At 38.5% G+C, this 19,085-nt stretch overlaps 2 protein-coding genes across 3 annotated transcripts; both read right to left on the reverse strand.

Moving 5' to 3' along the window:
* Positions 1–506: 506 nt before the first annotated feature.
* Positions 507–6,000, reverse strand: LOC103401169 (U1 small nuclear ribonucleoprotein 70 kDa). The gene is made up of 10 exons (XM_008339884.4): positions 5,642–6,000; positions 5,269–5,383; positions 5,080–5,159; positions 4,908–4,983; positions 4,756–4,820; positions 4,600–4,662; positions 2,515–2,596; positions 2,273–2,435; positions 1,914–1,985; positions 507–1,582 (listed from the first exon to the last, which is right to left on the reverse strand). Exons 1-10 carry the CDS (start codon positions 5,741–5,743, stop codon positions 862–864), a joined length of 1,539 nt encoding a protein of 512 aa, XP_008338106.3. The 5' UTR covers positions 5,744–6,000; the 3' UTR covers positions 507–861.
* A 6,379-nt stretch (positions 6,001–12,379) lies between these two features.
* Positions 12,380–17,195, reverse strand: LOC103401170 (proline-rich receptor-like protein kinase PERK4). 2 transcript variants are annotated; one of them, XM_070814645.1, is made up of 9 exons: positions 17,036–17,195; positions 15,887–16,676; positions 14,619–15,167; positions 14,257–14,343; positions 14,071–14,141; positions 13,900–13,976; positions 13,460–13,604; positions 13,179–13,340; positions 12,380–13,045 (listed from the first exon to the last, which is right to left on the reverse strand). In XM_070814645.1, exons 2-9 carry the CDS (start codon positions 16,560–16,562, stop codon positions 12,812–12,814), a joined length of 2,001 nt encoding a protein of 666 aa, XP_070670746.1. In that variant the 5' UTR covers positions 16,563–16,676; positions 17,036–17,195; the 3' UTR covers positions 12,380–12,811. The 2 variants fall into 2 exon arrangements, with proteins under 2 accessions (XP_070670746.1, XP_008338107.3); XM_008339885.4 differs by lacking the exon at positions 17,036–17,195 and adding an exon at positions 16,748–17,022.
* Between the last annotated feature and the right edge of the window lie 1,890 nt (positions 17,196–19,085).

Genomic DNA, 19,085 nt, shown 5'->3' on the forward strand with positions numbered 1-19,085 from the left:
GCAGCGGCAATTCTGTGATTCTTGGAGCAGCTGTGGCTGCATGAACAAGTATTAGGCGGTGCTACTTTCTATGTGAAACTTCATCGCTGCTTCATAGTTGTTGGCCTTTTCTTTGCTCTTTATTTGTAAGCACTCACCGCCACTTCCAGACAGCCCAGATCACATTTTACAAGTGTTTTCATGCAACTTAATTCCCAAACTAATGATCGAGTATAAAAAGTTAAAATGCACAGCAATGTGTGTGATTGATTTTGACTACTGTCAGTCAACATCTCGGTAAAAGTAAAGTTTGTCCCATCACAATAGCAACGCGCTGCCATTTTTATCTCAATTTAAAAACATATTACAAAAGATGGGTCAGACTCGAGTGCAAAGGACTAAAACACTGCCCTCGTGCCCTCGAGTCCTGACCAACTAACCTGACTCAAATATAACAGTGGCAAGGCACAGACCTTTGGGCCTCATCATTCCAGCCTAATACACAAGATTTTTCAAGAGAAATAAGATGCAGTAAAGGACATCATGGATTAAACTGTCACACGAAACCACCAAAAAGGTCCATAAATTCTCACAAATTTCATAAAAAGGTTTACAAAAGAGAGGTGAAAAATCTCTACCAATTTCCATCAGCACAAACGTTCAGACGTTAAAACACCCCAACACACAATATCTTCAGCTTCAAGACATCTTCGCAAAAACATTTGACTGCATAGGATTCAGTGAAAACGAAAAAAAAACCAAGAAGATCCACAACATAGATAGCAGCAGCTGTGTAAGACGCAATCTCAAGCACTGATCAAACCAAGCAGAGTGAAAATCTAACCGGTAAAGCATCGCAGCTTGAGAGGTTTTAAACTTCAGTCAATACTCATTGTAATCCCGAGAGAGTGATCTAGATGACCTCCGATAATCACGCTCCACATCTCCACCCCTCTCCCTTTCACGGGACTCAGCTGGTGCTTGTTCATAACGGTAATCATCCTCTTCCATTTGATCATAGCGGTCATGAGCATGGTCAGGATATTGTTTGTAGCGGTCGTCATCATGCTGGACATCCAATTGATCATACTGGCTACAATGACGCTCGTAGGGCTTATCATCATCATCAGGCTCTGAGCGCCTATGGCCATGTCCAGGTTGTTCAAACCAACCCTGGTCATCTTCTTGGGCAGTGTGGTCATAACCCCGCTCCCTCTCCCCATGTCGGACCCTCTCATGTTTTGATTCAATACGTTCATGGGAATGGCCACGATCATGCTCAGGGTCCCCAACTTCATCATCCCTCTCCCTGTCTCTAGAGCGACGATCACGATCACGCTCCCGATCACGGTCTCTGTCTCGATCACGACCATGCTCATAGTCGCGACCACGATCCCGTCCTCGTTCACGAGTACGGTCCCGATCACGACCACGATCTCTTTCCCTATCCCTGTCCTTGTCCCTGTTTCTATCACGGTCTCTGTGGTGTCTATCTTCCCTGTGATCACGGTCTCTAGACTTGTCATGGGAGCGTTCGCGGGACTTTTCCCTTTCTCTTTCCTTTTCTTTCTCTTTTCCCCTTTCACGGGATTTTTGTCTATCCCTGAAAATCATTTCACTCAATATCAATCACACAGAAAACAAATACTAACATTGCAACAATCTAAGAAAAATTTGGCAACACCTACAAAGCATACCAAAGGATAGAACAAAAACTTCAAGCCATTGTTGCAAAACTTTTAGGACTCAGTATTAACTATCATTAAAACAATTATGCAGCATGCAATTTCTTCTTTTCGTTTTTTTATACTTAGAACCAAGTTATAATTTTTATTTTGTGTTAGTTTCACTACATCCAAAAGTACACAGCAATTTGCAAAACACTACACCAAAACCTTTATAGACAGTGTGTACAACAATATGCAAAATCTTACAAGTCTACATGTCGCTCCTCGCGTACCCTTGGCTCCTCAGACCGGGATTGTCCTCCGGATTGTACTTGCTCCCTAAGCAAATAACGATGAATGTTATAGTTAGCAAAGATGCTTAGAACACATAGAACTTGGAAGTCAACAAAGAAACAGTAAAACAGTTCAATTTTACGTTGAATTACATATTAGGAAGACAAAGAAACTGCTTCTGAGATACACTTAAATGCAAAACCACCAGCACGAAAGATAATTTCTTCTAAGAAAATTGACCACATTTGAAATTAAGGAAAACAAAATAAGTGTAGAAGCACGTTAGTTTTCTAATGACTGAAGTGTGGAAATGTTGGAATCAAACTACATACCTTCCAGAATATTTCTGATTGACATCTTCACCTCCAACTCTGGTGGTTCCAAGCCCACCACCCAGTCGGCGGGGTCGCCAGTTTGGAACTGTTCTTCCACGTTCAACATCAACAAGTACCCTTCTTCCCTCAATCTTCCTCCCATCAGCTTGTTTGTATGCAGCTGTAACGTATATAGCTAGCATTAGAAACAAAGGATCAATCACATGGTAATTTTTAGTGCAAACAGTATTAAGACAAACCTTTCATGTCCCTTGTATGCATGTACTCAATGAATCCATAGCCTCTAGGTTTATTTGTTTCTTTGTCAGCGACCAATCGGACCTGAAATTTCAAAGAAGAATTTAATTAATAAACCACATACATAGAGGATTCAGATCTTAAGCCATGACTGGTTAAGACAGAAATTATGCATAGATTTTTTTAGCATTTACAAGGCAGCATGCTAAAAAATTCTCAAATATTGAATCCTAAATGGCACGGCAGACAGGCACTGTGCCTCTTTAGCCGTGCTCACCTTTAAATCATACAGCTTCCATCGCAAGATGCATCACCACCGGCTAGATTTGCAGAAAAAGGGACATTTGTGGCCAATTTACCAGTTGGATAGACTACTATCCCCTTACCAGGGAGACTTTTTTAATAATAAAAAAGTTGTAACTACTACTAAAAATACCATGAAATCCTGCTGCTGATGTATCTTTTCTGAGAGCCTTTAAAGCCAGATGTAAAAGTTTCAGCAGGAAATGCACGTACTAAAAAGTTCAAAGAAGAAAGAAATGGTAATACTCCCGACATGATTTACCCAGAGCAGGGAAAAGAACAGAAGTTGGGGTCTCCTTTTGTTGCTTGAAATAAAGGCCAAAAGGCACACAGTGCATCACTGCTCTGCTCAACTTATAGTAATCAGCTTTGTTATGCAGGATGAAGCATCTTTGGAGTTGGATAGGAGAAATTATGGAACCAAAGATACCATATGCGAACAAATTACCACCTTACCAGGATAGTCTTGAATGTTAGGACTTAGAAAGAATATATATCCTAAGAAAACCCATTTCCACGATCTCTTAAATAAAACTATTAACTACATCAAAGAGGAACTATGAATGGAGCAAACCAATCTGAAATTACCATAATGCTTGCAGTGAAACCTGTGTTAAATTGTTAATATAAAGGCTTATAAACTCAGCTTTTCTGTGCACAAGCACCATGCTTGTAATCAAGTTGGTAGAAATCAAAGATATTGATCAATACTCACCACTTACCAGGGATACTTCTTGAATGTTTAAAACTTAATGCTAATATATACCCTTGTATCAAATAAAAAAGATCGAAGTGCCGATTTGGTCCCTGAACTATCACCTCAGTGAAAATTAGATCCCTGAATTATTTTTTCAGTAAAATAAGTCCCTAAATTCATTAAAAATTGCTAATTTCATCCCTACTATTATATTCAAAGCTATTTTATCCAATTTTTCGACAACTTAAGTCACTTGACACTTTAAGAGTGTAAGACCGTCTTTTTCTTGCCTATAAGCCCTTAACATGTCATATAGGTTGTGAATCTAATGTCCAATTTCCACTCCAAAGTTAACTCCATACATTATTTCTTTATGAAAATTTACCAATCTACCCTCCAATGTGTATCACATGCAAGTAACATGACTTAAATTAATGTAAAATTGAATATAGTAGCTTCGAATTTAATATTAGGGATGTAATTGGCAGATTTTTATAATTCAAGGACTGATTTTTCTGAAAAAAAAAAAAATTTAGGGATCTAATTTTCACTTAGGTGATAATTCAAGGACTAAAGTGGTAGTTCACCCACTAAAAAATGCTAATGTATACCCTAGAAACACCCAATTCCAAGATCTCTATAAAAACTACTTCAAAAGAGAGCTATGGAAGGATTTAAACAACCCCGTAAGACATTACCAGTAAATTTGTTGAGACACCTGTAATAGTAATACAAATTTGCATAGACTCCACTAACAATAAAACTAAATCAGAGAGAAAAAACTTGAAAGGCGTCATAATGCATTTCCAGTTATCGTTATGACAAAAAACAATGCATTATGTCGAACAATTTCGCTGAAAGGTGAATTTTCAAAATGTGTTTATCATGCATAAAATTTGTAAATATGTACCCCAGACGTATTTTTGAAGAAAACGAAAAAGGATAACAATACTGACAATGCTGAGACTGTAGCATTTTTTTTTCAAATTCAAAATTAGAAAATCTGCAATTTGTGAAGGTAAATAAAAGAATAAGCTACAAAAACCTCTTACCAAACCCCCTTGGGGTTTCTCAAAAAAATACCTACCCGCTTGATTGGACCATAAACGTCAAACTCCCTTTTGATTCTGCTCTCAGTTGTCTCGTAATTCTGCAAGTATGCAGGGAAAATCACAAGTTAACCTTAACGATTATGAAGAATCGGAGGAGGAAATCCAATACTATATGAAAAAATGTTACTTACGAGTCTTGCAACAAACAAAGTCTTGTATGGATCTCCAGAAATACTTGGGTCATTATTTGGATCATCTGCACTGAAACAGATTTTAGGAAGACAAGAAAACAGAAATTACAAGACTCCAAACCCTACAATCAAGTAAAGAATGAAGTCATTACATTTCTCTAGCTCTTCCGCAGCCTTTGCTGCACCCTTCTCAAGTCTTAGCTGGTGTATTCGAGCCCTTCTCTGTGTCTGAATCCAACAAAGAAAAACAGATATATGTTGCAGCACAAACAATGATTTCATAACGCTGAGTCCTCATACAAGCGATTCAAGTAAAAATCTTACAGGAGTTTCGCCCTTTTGGACAGGCGGATTATACTCAGGATCTCCGGGCTCCGCAAACTTACTCACAAATTGCGCTACCCCTTCATAAAGCACAACAACAAAATTAATAGTACAAAAATTAACAGCTACAACATAGAAACTAATACCAAATTGAAACCAATCAACCCCCATATAAGATTGTTAACAGACCTGTCAAAGGTGGGCACTTTTTCTTCTCTGGAGGCGGTTTGAAATCCAACGGCAGTCTAGGCTCAAAGAGCTTCAAAAGGTTTGTTGTTAGACCGGTGGGGTGGCTCTGCCCAATCTGCAAACACAAAATCTCCAAATCAACATCCCTTACAAAATACATCCAGAACTTCACAATATTTACAAAATCACCGCACACATTGTCCAGATACATCGAAATTCGTTAAATCACGATAAAAATTACAGAGAGAAACTCAAAACTTAACTAGGGTTTTTCTAAAAACAAAGAAAATCGCATAATTAACCAAGAAATTCAAGAATTAAACAGTCGAGCTTTAACAAAAGTTATGAAGAGCATAAAAACCCCAGGACGAACCATCTTGAGCTGAAGAACATTTTGGCGGTTCTGGGCCTTGGTTCGGCCCTGAACGGCGGCGTTTTGGCCGCGCATGAAAGCATCGTTGTTGAAGTCTCCCATGGAGAAGCGATGATCGGAGCTGGGTGACGGTATCTGGAGCAGTCCGAGTACTCGTACTCAGATGGTGAAGAATGCATAAATATATGGGCGATTCGGATCCGGTTGTGACAGTCGGGCCGGGGTCGGAGTCGGACTGTCGAAGCCAGATAGCGGCAGGGAAAATTTATAGACCCCAAAATTTTGTGGGATTTTGTCCTTCCGGGTAATTTTACAATATTCGGGGTAGGGGTGGGCGCGGTGCGGTTCGGTGCGGTTTCGAGTGAAACTACAACCGAAACCGAAGTTTTTTGCGGTGCGGTGCGGTGCGGTTTTGAAGCCAAAATCGAAATGAAACCAAACCGTTTGGTTCGGTTCGGTGCGGTTTCAAACGGTTTCGGTTTGGTTTTTGAGAAAAAAATGTACAATTTAAAATATACACCTATTTATGCATAAGACAATCTTATTTTCCTCATATATTAATTAATGAATATGTGGCAAAATTGCAACAAAAACAGCAACAATGTAGCAAAAAACAGTGGCAAAACTGCAAAAAAAATGCAGCAAAAAACAGCACCAAAACTGCATAAAAACGCAGCAAAACAACAGAAAAATAACACCAAAACTGCAACAAAAAACTCAGCAAAGCTGCACCAAATCTGCACCAAAAATGCAGCAAAAAAACTGCATCAAAACTGCAGAAAATCTGCACTAAAACTGGAGCAAAAAATTGCAACAAAACTGCACCAAATATGAGTTTTAAGAAGATAAGTTAAGGAGATGAAGATGTGTTTCAACCTTCAAGAGTCGAAGTGCAAAACTAGACGATAATGATAGTCTAGTAACCTAATTGAACTAATTAAAAATTTAAAATATAACATTTATTTATTAATTTTATTATATGATGCGGTTTCGGTTTCGGTGCGGTTTTGAAAACCCAAAACCGAAACCAAACCGTTTTCTTTGCCGCGGTTCGGTTTCGAAACCGAAACCGTTTCAAAACCGCAAAACCAAACCGTTCGGTGCGGTTTGATTCGATTCGTGTTTCGGTTTCGGTTTTCGGTTCCAAGTGCCCACCCCTAATTCGGGGTGGAAAGGAAAGGCCTTTTGTTAATTATTGTTGATAATTTTTTTTTTAATTTTAACAAATGATATTATTGTCACTAATGAGGTGGGGTGTTAGTAATTTGTCGAGAATCGAACATAAATGGAATATCACTAAACTATAGTGGCCTGTTGTCGATAATGTTTTTTATTTGAACAATTGATATTTCCACACTAAGACAAGAAAGATGAGCTTAGCTTAACAATGAACTAACAATAAAGCAATTTAAATTTACTTTTAACGATAATCGAACTTAAGATCCTTCGTTTACCGTAATACTAATACTTAGTGGCATATTTCAGTAATGTTAATTGTATTGTTGACCGAGATCAAGTGAAAGGTATTTTCGTCAAATTAATTTTAAAAGAATAGAACAAAGAAAAACTCAGGCTTAAAAAAATACACAAAAAGGAACCTTAAACCTTCACGAATAAGAAGAAGAAACCCTAATTAAGGACTAACCATTTTGAGCTGAACAACATTTTAGTGGTCGTAGGCTTTGGGTCGACTCTGAACGGCAGCGTTTTGGCCGCGCATGAAGGCATCGTTGATGAAGTCTCCCATGGCGAATTGATAGGAGCTGGATTACGAGTATATGAGAAAGTCAGAGTAATCGTACCCAGATGGTGAAGATTGCATAACTATATGAATCCCGTTGAGGCAATCGGGTCGGACTCGGACTAGTGAAAGCCCGATAGTGGCAGTGAAAGGTTTTTTTTCCCTCTTTTCTGGGTAGAAGGTTTTTGTGAGGATATTTATAGAAGAATCCGGATCCGCTTACTGTAAATTGTACATCATGCGGTTAGAAATTATTTTTAACATTTTTATTTAAAATTAAACACAAATAGTACTTGACAAAAACTGACCGCACGATATACGATAAACGAACACGATTCACGAATCTCCAAGATCTTCACCAAAAGAATTTGGAAGGATCCTGTTCGTTTTTTTTTTTCTTGGAAACCAGGCAATATATAACAAGCTAGCAAAAGCTAGAAAGATATAACAAAAGCCTACCAGAAGGCTAACAAACAAAACATCACAAACAAACAGCAAAGGGGATAAGGAAAGACACAAGAACCGAGTTCAAGTGTCGCCCCATATATTGCAACCTAAATTAACATGAACTAAGAGGACAAGGCAAACCATCCCTGTTAAGTACATGAACCAACGAAGATGGAGGGCGGTTAACCCAAATCTGGTTGCACATCTCTGTGTTGTGATGCGACGCCAAGAAATCCGCCACAAAATTGGCTGATCTTGGAACTCAAGACCAGTGACAGACCTAGAAAGACTCTTCAAACTTTTTAACCAACGACAAGGTAGGAAAGGTTCCCCAGCTGCCAGCATCTAATGAATGTGATAAAGATGAAATGGTATCTTGAGAATCAGATTCAAAGATTACCTTGCCCAAGCCCAGATGAACAACAAGTTAACATCCTATCAACATAGCCAATGCCTCAGCCGTGGATGCATTAAATGCTTGAACTTCATACCGTGCAGCAATAACAAACTGACCCTGCTCTCCTCTAATCACCACGCCCACAAAGCCATGTCGAGTGGAAGAAGACCAGTGGCATCTACATTTATCTTGAAGAAGGAAAGTGATGGGTGTGACCAAATGACCACCGCAGGCTATCTCGAGAAGAGCACCAAAGAGGAAAAAGAATGTGACCCATTAACTGCCAAAAACGTCGAAGCCAAAGTAGATATGGCAAGAAGAACTTTTGTAGGGTTGATGGGAGAGTGATGAAACAAAAATTGACATCTAGCTTTCCAAATATTCCAACAAGTAAAAGCAATATTAGAGAACAAGAAACCATGCTCCTCCGAAGACCCAAACCTTTGAGTGGCAATGGAATGGAACCAATCAACCCATGAAGAGATCGCATTTATATCAACTTTATAATTAAGAACTCCACCAAACCAGACTAGCTCAACCTAAGGGCATAATAAGAACAGATGTTCAATAGATTCTGCATGCCGATGACAAATCTGACACAGCGGCAAGGGAGCCGATTTGCGAACAAACAAGTTTTCCATCGTAGCCAAGGCTTGGTGGGTAAGACGCCACATAAAATGTCTAATTTTAGGCGGGACACTCAATTTCCATATAATAGATCATACCTGGCATGAAAGAGTCTGAGAAGAGGAGGGCCGAAAATGCACCAGTGACCCATGCAAGGAGCGGGCACAAAAATATCCCAATTTAACTGCGTATAATCCATTTTTGGTAGCTGGCCAGACTAAGCGGTCTTGCTTGCCAATATCCCTAATATGGGTTTTCCTGATTGCATCCAATTCCTCAATCGACAAAAAAGATTGAAAGCAACTAAGATCCCAAGAGCGCAAAGTAGGATGAATTAATGTTTCCACTCGAGTAGTCCAAGTAACAGGCACCTTTCCACTGGGAAGAGGATGACCCATCAGAATAGAGGGAAGCCAACGATCCACTTAAAGCCTCATGGTATGCCCATTCATAATTTGCCAATGGGCTTCCTTCATCAACAGATATCTACCCACCAGAAAACTATGCCACGCCTAAGAGGCCCTACTTCCACGTGGAGCATAAAAAAAAGAACAATTGGGAAAGTAACGAGCCTTCAAAACCAAAGCCTAAAGTGAGTGAGGATTATGGATCAATCGCCAACATTGCTTGGCAAGTAAGGCGTCATTAAAATCAATAAAGTTCTGAAAATCCAAACCTCCCACCTGCTTGGAAAGGCCCAAAGTCGTATGAGATAACCAATGGATCCTCCGCTTATCTCCAACATCTCCCCACCAAAATTTAGATATTAAGGAATCCAGTTCATTACATATTGCCGCTGGAAACTTAAACAAGTTCATAGGGTATGTAGGAATCGCTTGAACAACAGCTTTAAGTAAAACCTCTTTCCCAGCCGGCGAGAGCATATGCTGCTGCCAACCGCCGTGTGGCTTGAGCGAAGGCTCATACTTCATGGTTCCTAGAGTGGAGGGCACTGCGTAAGGCTGGATCCTGTTGGTTTATAGAAGCCAAAGTCGGCCAAAAGGAATGGGTAATTTTCCTGGTAGTTTTTTCTCCTTCCTTGTTTTTTGGGTTATGAAAGTGACAAAGCAAAAAAAAAAAAAAACAATGCATAAATCATAGAGGGTACCGACCCATTTTTACTATTGTTAAAGCCTAATAACTATTAATCTGTAAAATGGCAAGTTCATAATTAAAATATTCCTTTACTCTTTTAGTGTATGTAACATCCTTGTATAAAAGAAAATGAAATCGGAGCCTAAATAGTACTTATTTTGTATGGGAAGTGCTACTAGCACTCTCAAAATTTAATTATACACTCCACATTTTTTATATTTAAAAAGAAAAATGCTCTTATGAGGAAAGAATACATAAGAATATCATGAGGCCAAGAGACCCCAATTATATCTGCAATTAGCAACTGACTACAAGAAGGAGGAGCTTGCTAAAAAAAGACCGAAACTGCATGACAAACTCAAACAAGCCAAATTATCAGCAACAAAATACTTTTTACAATAAATATGTCGAATTTCAAAATACCAACTTTGGTGCATAAGAGCACAACATTTCAATACTAAACTTCCCATAGGGTGATATCCACTTTTGCATTTAAAATCAATTGTAGTGCAAGTGCAGAATCTCATTCCACCATAATCTTCTTAATTTCATTATTCCATGTAACTTGCAGCCCGATAAAAAGACCTTAAACTTCAGCACATAGAATCTCACCTCGACAGCACCAACACCAATGAAATTAGCCATTTCCTTGGGACACCCATCAAGATTAAGCTTTACCCAACCCTCAGGATTCCAATAAAAAAAGTATGTGTTTGAAGGGGCTTTGTGGAGGAAGCAATATTCGTCTGAAGCCAAATTATCACTCGTAATAGTTCCCTTTCATATAAGCTCTTTTATTGATTCACCATTGTTAAATGAAAACCAATTTGATTATTAGGAAGCTCTATGAGATGTTAGATTAAAGTAAATGGACAAAAAATTCAGAAAGAATACGAGGGCAGAATGGATAAAATAATAAAATTCATGATTCCTTGTTCCTTTTAAATCAAAATACTAACTCCCTCAAATAGTCTTGTTTGTACCATACTTGACCAATCCCGAAACTACTGAGCACTGGTCAATGTTATACTGTCAAGGACTCAGAAGAGTTTCCCTCCAACTAAGAGGCCAATCACAGCGCGACTTGTGTCGACATCAGAAGCCAATCATAGCGTGACACGTGTCGACATCAGAAGTCAATAACAACACGACACGTGTCAATGTCAGAATGAAACTAGAAACTCTCTTCTATAAATAGATATCATTCTCTCACAATATTTCATAATGTCATTTGTACTAAATCATTCACTAGTACTCACTAAAGGAGAGCTTGAACCTATGTACTTTTGTAAACCCTTCACAATTAATGAGAACTCCTTTACTCCGTGGACGTAGCCAATCTGGGCGAACCACGTATATCTTGTGTTTGCTTCCCTGTCCCTATCCATTTAGATACTTATCCACACTAGTGACTGGAGCAATCTAGCGAAGGTCACAAACTTAACATTTTATGTTGTATCAAAGTCCTCATTGATTTTGTGCATCAACAAGTCTAATTCCTCCAAAATCATAAGTTTAATTCCTTATTTTGTGTCGAAAACATTTATTTTTTATTCTTCCATAGTTAATACACACATGAATGATTCATAATTGGAAGCATGTTATTAATGTTTATACATATCAATTTAATCAGCTAACGCATGAACTATAACATTTTTCTCAAAATTAACGTGAGCATTAGAACAGTGCAACTTGTGATTGACTTTAGTTTCCGAAAAATGCATAAATCCTGGAATTTTCGTAAAAGAGGGACTTGAGTGACTCGCCCTAATCAAAAAGTGGGAGAGGGGCGAAGAAACTCGATCGGTTACTAGATACGAGCAAGGGCCATGGACGCACTCGACGTTAGAACTGTGCCAACTTCCATTCATGAAGGAGTTGCACTCATGAGTAAAATCTACCTAAACCAATGAAACGAACCTCCTAACCATAAGATAACCAAACAATTAATATTTGACAATATTAAGAAATTAATATTTGACAATATTAAGACCATGAAAATATCCCAAAGCTCAGCATGAAAAATGCCAAAAAATTACAAGAAGAACGCACGACATTAACTTCCATTAAACAATCCAATTTGTTAGGCAAACGAGGCGTTTTTAGGCAAAACATTAATTCAGATAGCAAATCATGGGTGACAAGATCATTAGCTGCAATTGCTCCGGTCACAAAATTCGTTTCTTGAAGAATACGCTTAAGCATGAATATCATAAAAAACGAGCTAGCAAGGGAGTAGATTTGTTTAACTTGTTTAAAATTAAGATGAAAACATTAGCATTAGATCCTCTATTTTGAGAACGAAATTTTCCTTAATATATATAGTGCAAAGGATTTTGATCAGAAGTATATTAATTAAACCCTTTTCTGATCCTAATTTCTGATTTGCAAGGAGGTGCGCACTACCTTTCTGAATGATAACATAAAAAGATTTATAATGTGTGATACAACTAATTTTATTGAAAATAAAAAATCCAACATTCAATGCAATTTACAACAATACAGACAATATATCTTCCAAGTCGAACGTATTTGTACGGGTATAGTACAAATCCAGTTATCAGAGAAAGATCAAAGTTAATTAAGCTAATTAACATCTGGGTCATCTCAATTACCCCACAAAGTACACAATTAACCAAAGCAAATCGCCCCGCGGCCGATCAATGGCACTCCAAATCTTCCATTAATCTCACATTTTTCAGCTTTATCACAAAGTTCTATGACAAATTAGAAACAGTAATCACGTTGCATGCATGCATATATGATCATCATCAATTGCTTTCTTTTTTACAGTTTTACTGTACTGTGAATTTTGTGTCCTCTTAATTCATTATTGTTGTAGAGGATGAGGGCTCAAAGATACTCATTTCTTGGGTGTGCTCATTTCTCTGGAGTCATTACTTGAAGTCCCGTAGTCACTGCTCCCTAATTCCTGGCTTGAAAGGGCTAACTTTCTGAACTTCTTCATGTCAGCATTGTACGCTTGCGTATCATAGTCTGAGCTTCCTCCACCCGCGTTGAACATAGAGCTCTGCCCGGGTTTTGTCCCCTCATTTAGGTTGTCCAGCGACACTTCTCCTTCTAGTGCACGTACTATCTGTTTTGTTCACAACACAAAGTGTTATGTTATCAACTGTAGGTCTCAAACAACAGTTAGGATGAAATTTTCTTCAAACATCGAGCCCACATCAATATCTATGACAACATAGCATTTTATTAGATATGTATACCTGACTCATCTTTGGGCGCTTTTTAGCAGAGTGACGGATACTTGCAGCAGCACAGGCGACCATGCGTGCCATCTCCTGAGGGTTGTAATTATTGTCCAAACCGATGTCTACTAGCTCCGTGTAATTACCATCCTCTAATGAACGAGTGAGAAGTGGTCGAGCCTGTACATTTATGTCACATTTGGCACAAATCAGTAAAACCTTAGTGATATATAATACTCTAAATATCCTTAATTTACAATAAATGATCCAAATTTGGAAAGAATAGAGCAAGTACTAACCCAGTCAACCAAGCTGTCGTCCATTGCATTTGAAGGATCCACTGGTTTCCTTCCAGTTATGAGTTCCAGGAGCATGACCCCAAATGAGAAAACATCAGACTTCTCTGTCAATTTTCCACTTGATGCATATTCTGGAGCTAAATATCTGCATTATTCATATGCAAAACCAAAATTAGAGTTATTAATTGGACCAGCCCACTAGTAATTAAGAAGAGATTGAGTTAGAATTTCACAGATCATATTATTGCTTGCATTGCAAGCTATCTATAAAATTGCTTCATCTAGTTTTAATTTAATTGCAGTATATATTTTTCTCAAAAAAAAAAAAAAATATTGCAGTATATATTATCTTCATTTTCTTATCTGTCATAATGAATATTCGAACTCATGTCTCGAGTGTAGGAGTAAAACTTATGTAATACAGAAGCTATATGAATTACCCGAAAGTTCCCATGACTCGTGTTGAGACGTGGGTATAATTGTCAGAAGACAGCTTAGCCAACCCAAAATCAGCAACCTAAAAGAAACGAAAAAAATGAACAGATTAAAAGGATGTTTAAAATGACTGAATGATTTTGGTACGCAAATTATAAACATCTCAGGGACTATACCATGGCTTCGAAGTTGTTATCAATGAGAATGTTAGCAGATTTGATATCACGATGGATGATTTTTGGGTGGCCTGGATGCAATTTATTTCCAATGAATTAGTAATGATAAGATTTTTAAGTGTGAAAAAGAGACAAAAATAAGTAAATAGGGGAAATAAATAGATATAGCGGCTGCGACTTTCTTACAATCTTCGTGAAGGTATGCAAGCCCTTTGGCAGACCCAACTGCAATCCGAAGCCTAGTTGGCCAATCCATAGGTGGAAGACCCTTTCCTGCAACCCAAAATTTAAACAATAGCTCAAAAAATCAATCAATACACAACTATTGAGACAAAACTTGATGATTACTTTGTTGACCACCTCTCTCGTTTTACCTTTTATTAAGAGAGAGACGATCAACAAGAATGTTTGAGATAGTATTGGTCCATATTTTTATTGTTAATGATGTGTTGTCATTTGTTGACATTTTGTGATATCAATAGAATATCGACAATGTATCAAATACTCGTGTCACAGAGGAGAATACATTAAGTGCATACAAAACTCACCGTGCAAGTGATATTCCATGGTTTTGTTGGGAACAAATTCATATACAAGCATTCTCTGCCCACCAGCAATACAATATCCAACCAGTGACACAAGATGCCGATGATGGACTCGACTAATGATCTCCACCTCTGCCGCGAATTCTCGTTCTCCTTGCCCACTACCCGACTTGAGACTTTTCACTGCAACTACTTTTCCATTGGGCAAAACACCTTTGTGCACATACCCGAAACCGCCCTGACCCAACAAATTGGCCTCATTAAACCCATTAGTGGCGGCCGCTAGCTCATCATAAGTGAAGGTGCTCTTGTTGAACCCAAGTGACATTGTTGGTGAGAGGGCTGGCAATGGGGGTCCCCGAGCTGCTGAATAATTGGTGCTCACTTCACCGCTCAGCGGCATTTGAGGCGGTGGTGAAGGCCAAGGACCACCACCACCACCACCACCACCACCACCAGGCGGTTGGTTGTTTAGCCTCATCACATGGTCTCCTTGTGGATTATTTATATCGTGCCAATTTTGTTGTTGTGTGTTGTAATAGCCACCACCAGCTGCGCACATATAAAGTTTTCATTTTTTGTATGAACAAGTCGATAAGTCTATTGCATGCTCTACGATATGTAGTTCAACTAATCCAATCGTTTTCCATATATGTCTAAGCTCTTTGATTAGGAAAAGTCATAAACATGGTTTCAATTTTATAGAATGATGAGGTTAAAACACATCAAACAAATTTAAAACAATCCTAAAAGAATCAGATTTTTAGATCATGGTCATATCATGTGGTCAACTACTATGAAAATAAGGTACTTCTAGCAGTAGCGAGAGAATGAATGCTGCTAGTGCAAAAAAGGAGGAAAAAAAAACAAATTAATGAATGTTGTGCATGGATATTTAATGCATATGGGTATTTAATGTTATTCCTACCATATTTTTATACCACATTTCTATACCACCTTAGGTAGCAATTGATGTGGACAGCTACATCATTTGAAAAATTTGTAAAACCCAAGAAAAAGAAGGAGGAAGACTCCTCGTATACTACAATTATCATTTAAGTAACTAGTTTTTCTTAATTATTAGTTTATTAAATAATAAACTAAATTTAAAAATCTGATTAATTCAAATGATGTGACTGTTCACATCAAATGTCACCTAAAGTGGTATGAAAATATGGTACAAAAACATGGTATAAATAATATTACTCATGATGAATAAGGTCCACCTACTCTTTTTTGGAAAGTAATTATTTAGCGTTAGGGTTTGGCACCTTTAGCAGGATCTCCATAGTACTGCATATCACGGCGTTTTCTCCTCTTCTTCCTGATACAAACCACACAAACAACGAGCAAGACAATTATAATTACCGCCGCCCCAATCGCAACTCCGGCTATCCTACCTCTATATGATGATGATGTGCCGTCATCATCAGAACTATCTTTTGATGAGGAACTACTGCCACGTGATGGCGTGAGTGCACCAGAGGGAGAAGTCCGAGAGCGCCCTGGAGGAGGAGGCGCTCTGAAAGTCTCACCTCCAGTATCTGCCTCTGGTGTCTTCTGTGCCGGCGGTGCCTTACCCGGTGGTTCCCTAGCATGAGGTGGAGATGGGGTCGCCTGCTGTGGTGCAGGTGGAGACTGGGACTCCTTCTTGGGTGGAGGTGGCGATGATGATGAAGATGAGTCCTTGGGAGGTGGCGATGATGGTGAAGACGAGTCATTTGGAGGCGGTGGTGAAGATGGTGGCGGTGAGGACGGTGGTGGTGAAGATGGCGGCGGCGAGGACGGTGGTGGTGATGATGGCGGTGGCGAGGACGGTGCTGGCTCTGAAGATGACTCCTTTGGGGATTCCTTTGGAGATGGACCAGATGGTGATGATTTGGACGAGTCCGGTGCAGGTGGTGAAGCGGATGAGGAGTCCGGGGACGGAGCATTGTCAGAAGACATTATTCGTCTCTTGATCAACCTCCGGCCAAGGACTACTTTCCCAAAGATATGTATGTTGTTGTGGCCGGAAACTTCACCTCTCCCGCAACTGCTCGTCGCAATGGTTGAAGACCCCTAAACCATAATCAAATTAAACAATATTTGAACAAAACAACATTAGGGTTTTGTAAGATCAACGTATATACCTCACGACACATGCAACCATGTAGACGCATGTAATAGAAGAAGAGAGAAATTGCAAATGTGTAACGTTAAACAAATGTACATGTACATGTGCTACCAAGTAGAGATAACAACATTAGTATTGATCTCCCTCCAGGATTTAGATCCTATGATCTAATATGTACGTCCTTTTTACGTTTAATTAGATTAAAAAAGAATATTCCGAAATTTCAAAATCGGATATTATTGGAGAAAAGATGCATAAGATCTGTCTGGAAATTAAGGGGTCGAAAAACAAAATAAGGTGGTACCTGGTGATCAATGAAAGAAGGTAGGAGGGTTCTCAAAGGAAAGAGAAGCAAGGTATGATTGCCATGGCATTATGGCCTCCTACAAAGGAGGGACCAACCCCTCTAAACCTATCCTTCTGTGTTGGCCAGCCCTAACTTAGCATTCTGTTTGTTATTTCTTTTACCAGTTCTCTCCCACTTTGGCACCTCGCTGTAATCCCCCACATTTTTATTTTCTTTACATTCTTGCCTCACAGCCAACAAATATTGCCTTCAAATTTAGACATCTCCTCCACGTGGGACGCTTCTCTTCACACTTGTTACAACTCACATCAACCAACTTAATAACATAAAATGGTACCAAGAATAGTAACTTGTAGGTACTGTGTCTGTATAGGGCATACATCCATTGTTTTGTACCTGCTCACCACCTCAATCATCCCCTCTTACACCACGGTAAAAGTTCGGTTCTTGCACTTATGCGTTATTTTCTACTTATAAGACAAATGGGTTTATTTTGTATTCGTCGAGCATTTTTCCATCCCACTAGATGGGAAAGAAAAAACCTATAAGCATGACGATCTCAACAGAGACAAAATTGGAAAATGTGATTCATTGAGAGTTTTAACGAAAAGTCTGCGGTACTGTTCACTTTAACGAAAAACCACATTTTTACACTAAAAAGTCAAACCTGATACTATTCATTTTACCCTTTATTTTGTCTTTATCATTAAAACTCAAAATTTTCAAGTAATTTTCATTAGTTTTCCTTTCATTCTAATGTATGTCGTCGACTAAACAATAAACACTGCAAATTGTTTCAATTTGATGATTAAGAAATGAAAAGATTCAACATTCAAGGGACTTCTGACTAAAAAGAGGAGAAATTCAACATTCAACATTCAAAATGGTGATCCCACAGTCCACGATCGTCAAATGATGTTTCCATGATCCCTGCATATCATATCGACAGTCAAAACCCCCTGAACAAACATTATGACTTGTGGTCCAAGAAACTAAACATTAGGCCATCTTCAACCGAAGGGTCCAGAGGGCCGAAAATAGCCCGAAAATAGTCCCTAACAGAGGGCTAGGCCAAAGGCCTCGTGAGCCCCACTGGACAAAAAAGGGGCAAAGGGCCAACCGGCCGGCCCAACCTAGCCACCCAGCCAACCCTGGGCCGGGCCACAATTTGAATGCAATGGTAACTAGCTCACGTCAGCTAGCCGTTATTTTTGAATTTAAAAAAAATTAAAAATTCTATTTTTTTTCCTATAACTTCCTAAGCCATTAAACAATATTAAATAACATTAAGTAACATGAAACAACATTAAACAACATTAAAAAATATTAAACAACATTAAATAACATTAAACAACATAAAAATTATACAACATAAAAAAAACATTTAACAACATGAAACTTAAACAAAATTTAAAAAAACAAATATTAAAAAATTCTCATTTTTTCCTATAAATTTAAGTTGTTGTAGTTTTTAAATTTAAGTTGTTATAGTTTTTAAATTTAAGTTGGTGTAGTTTTTAAATTTAAATAATAAATTATGTTTGACTCTATGGCCCTTGGTTGGAGATGGTAAGAAATATGGCCGCACTGTTGGAGGGCCGGTTGGAGATGGCCTTATAACCTGTGGTTCAAGAAACTAAACATTATGACCTTGAACAAGTTTCAACTAAGAACTTCTAAACGAGTTTGAAAACAAGTTCGAAGTTGAACTTGCAAAAAATAATCAAATCCTGAAATCAAAAACCCAATCTAAGAGAGTGGAAGGTGGGCAAACAGAGAACAAAAAACAACTAATTTACAGCACCACGGCCGCTCTTTAAGGATGTCGAAAGAAGCTCTAGCTAGCTAGCTTGGCACCAGGATCCACTGAAAGTATGCTGCTCATGTATGAAGGATGAATGTGCACAAGGTTGTTCATGTAAGGAATATACCTTACATATCCATCAACATCAGTCCCGTCACCACTTCTTAGAATTTTAGCCTTCCCTTTCTTAAGAATATAAGCATGCAGTCTCTTTCCAAAATCGAATATCATTACCTCATTGTT

The sequence above is a fragment of the Malus domestica genome, chromosome 15 (assembly GCF_042453785.1).
Source record: "Malus domestica chromosome 15, GDT2T_hap1".
NCBI lineage: Eukaryota > Viridiplantae > Streptophyta > Magnoliopsida > Rosales > Rosaceae > Malus > Malus domestica.